At 40.5% G+C, this 4,635-nt stretch overlaps 1 protein-coding gene across 1 annotated transcript; it reads left to right on the forward strand.

Annotated features, from left to right (window-relative positions):
- The first annotated feature begins 695 nt into the window (after window positions 1-695).
- On the forward strand, window positions 696-2,655 carry LOC106086660 (hexokinase-1). Its single transcript, XM_013251411.2, has one exon. The coding sequence runs from the start codon at window positions 835-837 to the stop codon at window positions 2,227-2,229; it is 1,395 nt and encodes a 464-aa protein (XP_013106865.2). The 5' UTR covers window positions 696-834; the 3' UTR covers window positions 2,230-2,655.
- Window positions 2,656-4,635: the final 1,980 nt, after the last annotated feature.

Consider the following 4,635-nt stretch of genomic DNA (forward strand, 5'->3'; position numbering starts at 1 on the left):
AAAGAGTAGAGTACGAACTTGGTAGAACAATTCGACCTCATGTACCGAACATATATGCCGTTCGGGACAAAAAAGGCCGGAATAAAAGGTCTCGTTGTGTGTATAACAAATCAATTAGTTTAAAAAAAAAAAAACATTTTTTGGGTGTAACGAAGCGCACCAGGCAGCTAATTTTGGTTAAAAATTTTTTAACATTTTTCTTTAAAAACCCTATTTGGAAAAAAATTAAATTTTTTTACGAAATTTTTCAATCAATAATAAAAGTGGAGAAAATTTTTTCGAAATTTTTTTTACTAAAACTTTTCTACTAATTTAACATAATTTTTACTTAATTTTCAAAAAAAAACAAAAACTTTTTTTATTTCAAATTCTAATCTTGTTTGTTTTTTCCATGGAATAATTGTTTGGACTTGAAATTGAACCAATTATACCACCTCTTTAGAGGTAGCTCAATTGCGTTGCTCTCCAAGCATGCCCACATGCACTCAGAACAACAACAACGAAATAGTAACCAGCCAAACAGCCAACCAGCCCACCCAACCATCCCCCTAAAACGTCAGCAGAAAAATATGGAATCGAAACAAAATCAAAGCAAACACAAGGCAGCAAAAAAAAAACTGCTACGTACGTACCCCTTTGTAAACAATATCCGCATTGTGGACTCTGGCATCGAAGACGACGTTGGCGACGGCAACGACAACTGCCAGACGTTAGAATATTCAAATCAAAATTTCATGCGGCAGTAGTGTTTAAATCTTGAAACTTGTCACACTTAACACGAAAAAAAAACCTGAGCGTGTCTCCATCTCCCTCGTTTTGCAATCTCGATCTTAAATGTACGAAGTGGAACACCTGCAATTATGCGATGCGGAAAGAGTGAAACGCATAGAAGTCATGCTGGAGGGCCTGCAACTGGACAATGTTACGCTGGAACGCATTCGCCAGGTGTTCAGGAGTGAAATGGACTTGGCCTTGAAAATGCAACCATCTTCGCTGCAAATGGAGAACACCTACATACCAGAACTGCCCGATGGCACTGAGAGTGGCACCTACTTGGCCATGGATTTGGGGGGCACCAATCTGCGCATGCTTCTGCTAACCTTGGAACAGGGTCAGGCGGTCAATGAAATTGTGCAACACTATCCTTTGCCTGAGCATTTACGTATTGGCGATGGTGATGCCTTATTCGATTATCTGGCTCAGTGTGTGGACAGTTTTGCGCGCGAACAACAACTCGATGAGGAACATGTGTATTCGATGGGCTTTACCTTCTCCTTCCCCATGCGGCAGAGCTCATTGGATTCGGGGATATTGGTAACATGGACCAAGTCCTTCAATTGCCCTTCGGTGGTGGGCCAAGATGCAGTAAAGCTGTTGAGAAAATTCCTCAAAAAACATCAACGCCACAATGTGGAAATAGTGGCCATTTTAAATGATACCACCGGCACTCTCATGCATGGGGCCATTATGGACCGCAATACCCGCATAGGCATTGTCTTGGGCACCGGCTCCAATGGATGTTATATGGAACGCAGCTCAAGAGTCTTGCATTGGGAACAACAACGTCATGGCGAGCGCCATGTCATAGTCGATGTGGAATGGGGTGCCTTTGGGGACAATGGCGTCTTGGATTTCATAAAAACGGACTACGATCGTCAGGTGGACGAGGGTTCGCTGCTTAAGAACTCCTTTACTTTCGAGAAATACATCAGCGGCAAATATTTGGGGGAATTGTGTCGTTGCATTTTGGCCCGCCTACATGCAGCGAATTTGTTTCTACCCCATTTGGCCAGCGAACATTTTCCCCAGCCCTGGACTTTTGGCTCAGACAATGTCAGTGTCATCGAACAAGGCACTCTGGACGATAGCTGGACCAGTGTAGAGACCATAGTTCGGGAGAAATTCAATGCCTCTCATTACGACACAGATGATTTGAAAATAATACGCCATGTTTGTGGTTTAATTTCGAAACGAGCTGCCCAACTTGTCGCCCTCAATACCTCAGTGCTATTGAATGGCATGGCCCCCGAGGAGGGCCAAAATATAACCATAGCCATTGATGGCTCCGTCTACAAACACCACACTAGGCTGCGCCAATGGATTATCGATTACACCGCACTCTGGACACGAGATAAGACCACCAAATACCTGCTGGCCACCGATGGCAGTGGCAAGGGGGCCGCCGTAGTGGCCGCCATAGCTGAGAAATTGCGACGCCGCAACTCATGAAATATTGAGTTGGGACTAATTGTTGTGATCTGTTGTTTTTGTTAAATAATTTTAATTAGAATAATTTACGAAAGATAATGGCACAGTGTTGTTACTGTAAATTTTGAGAAAAATAGCTGTTAATTAAAGAAAAAATTCAAAAAGATACGAGAAAAAAGCATTGAATCCATTTAAAATTAGCTTCCTCATTAGTTATTTATTAATGTCTAACATGTCAACCGAGTCGCGTGTTGCACTAAACAAAAGACCAACAAGTATCAATGGTGGAGACCCATGTGAACGCCTTAAATTCTAATCTCTATGCATGACCGTCCTCACTTGCATGAATGACATGAATGTAGTGATAAGAAACACAACATTCATTACAAAAACCCCTCACATCGAATATACAGAAATGTTGAAAAATAAAATACTAGAGGACCAAAACCCTTCTAGCGAAACGATTTAAAAATGTGACCAAAGCCATCTGCAGGTTGAGGAATAGGGAAGAGGTAGGTGTTAAGGAGTATTTGGAGTGTTTTAAAGAAATATCCTTTGTTCGAAATGTGGACCAGTCTGCGTTGATGGTGGATATAGGCGACTTATGAACCACGAGCTGTATGACAACGCACAGTGTTGCCATATCGAAGAATCTTGGAAATAATTCTGGAATTGGAATAACTCTGGAAAGGATGGAGATATGAACATGAAACTTAACATAGTCAATGTTGAGGTGTTTTCCAATAAGTATGCAAAATTAAGAGCCCCTAGTAGATCCAGAGGAAGTTGTAACAGAACACCGCATGCAAAATTTCAGCCAAATCGGAAAAAAAACATTGGCAGCTTGTAAGGACTCAAGAAGTCAAATCGACAGATCGGTTTCTATGGGAGCTATATCAGGTTATAGACCGATTCGGCTCGTACACCACCAAAATTTCAGCGAAATCGGGCAAAAAATGTCGCCTTTATGGGCTGAAGAAGTCAAAAAAGGAGATCGGTTTATGTGGGAGCCAGGGACGTAGCCAGCATTTAATTTTGTGGGGAGGGCCCACCCCACATTTTTTAAAATCAAAAATTGCCAAAATGTTTGTTACAATGAAATTGGTAAAGATACTTAAATTTTTTTTTGAAATTTGGGTTGCTATTCGCTGCTGGAGCTGTCTCATCGGCAATGACATTTGGTCTTGAAGTCAGAGCTGAATTTTGCACTGATTGCCAACACTGTGCAAAAATTTTTGGAAGTTGTATTAATGTTTTCGAACGCTGCTGCTCCGTGTGCCCAGATTCGCATTAACGACGAAGAATACCCATGAATAGGGCTGCCTTAGAAAAATTCTAGCTCGAGTTAGGAAAGAGGTATGGTAATGAAATTTGTATTGTCGTAAAGTGGACGATTGGAACCAGTTACAACAATTTTTCTCGTCATGTTTTGGGGGGAAAAAATCAAACGAAAAATTTCTCAATAATAATTTCGCCATAATCCTACTTCTTTTAACAGCAGCGAAACATAAACAACATAAAAGCGACAAAAAACATAAAATCCAGCTTTGTTCGCCAAATGGTCATAAAATATTAAAAAAGAGTTGTTTATTGTTGTATAGGCTTAGGAAATAAAAAGATTTTTTTTTTCAAAAATTTTTAAAATTTAAAATATTTGAAACAATTGCTACGTCAATATAAACTCTCTAAATTATGAATATACTAACACTAGCCGAACTGGACCCGCTCCGCTGCGTCTTTTTTAACCCTCTAATATCTTTTTAGGGTGGAGACACTACGCCCTGAATGCGGATATCGAATTCGTGCCACTGTAGCCTATGACACTGAACGGGTTGGAATCCTGGCGAGAACATCGGACAAAGCGGTAGGGCCCTCTTAATGTTGGCGACATTTGCAAAGAACAATGCCTCGCATGGTCATTTTAAAAATTTTTCCCCGGTTTCGCTCTGCGGGACGCCGTTCGGACTCGGCTATAAAAAAAGGTCTCTTATCATTGAGTTTAAACTTGAATTGGAAAGCACTCATTGATGCGTGAGATTTTTCCCCTTTTCGGTTCCTGGTGGTAATGTTCTTTCTTAGGGTAATGTTCTCTCTCGCCTCCACCCGATATCTAAAAATTATATAGCCTATGTTTTCTTCCAAACAAACGTACACAATCTATGAAAATTTTAAGAAAATCTTTTCAACCAAGTATCATATGGTCATAATAGGCCTATGGATATATATATATACATACATGGATCTGATTTTGTATGCCAGATTCCAAATCTTCTCCCGAATACCTTTAATTTGAGCCCCATATTGAAATGAACGTCCAATATGTCTGTTTGGGGGAGTTTTGGGGTTGGGGCGGTCCGATGGGTGCTTAGACTCTAATTTTAATAACATATTCGTATTCTACTCTCCAACACCTTTCATTTGATACCT

This window comes from Stomoxys calcitrans, chromosome 5, assembly GCF_963082655.1.
Source record: "Stomoxys calcitrans chromosome 5, idStoCalc2.1, whole genome shotgun sequence".
Lineage (NCBI taxonomy): Eukaryota > Metazoa > Arthropoda > Insecta > Diptera > Muscidae > Stomoxys > Stomoxys calcitrans.

Bases quoted from the DNA above. Each gene is read 5' to 3' on its own strand.
- LOC106086660 (XM_013251411.2), top strand. From the start codon at position 835: ATGTACGAAGTGGAACACCTGCAATTATGCGATGCGGAAAGAGTGAAA.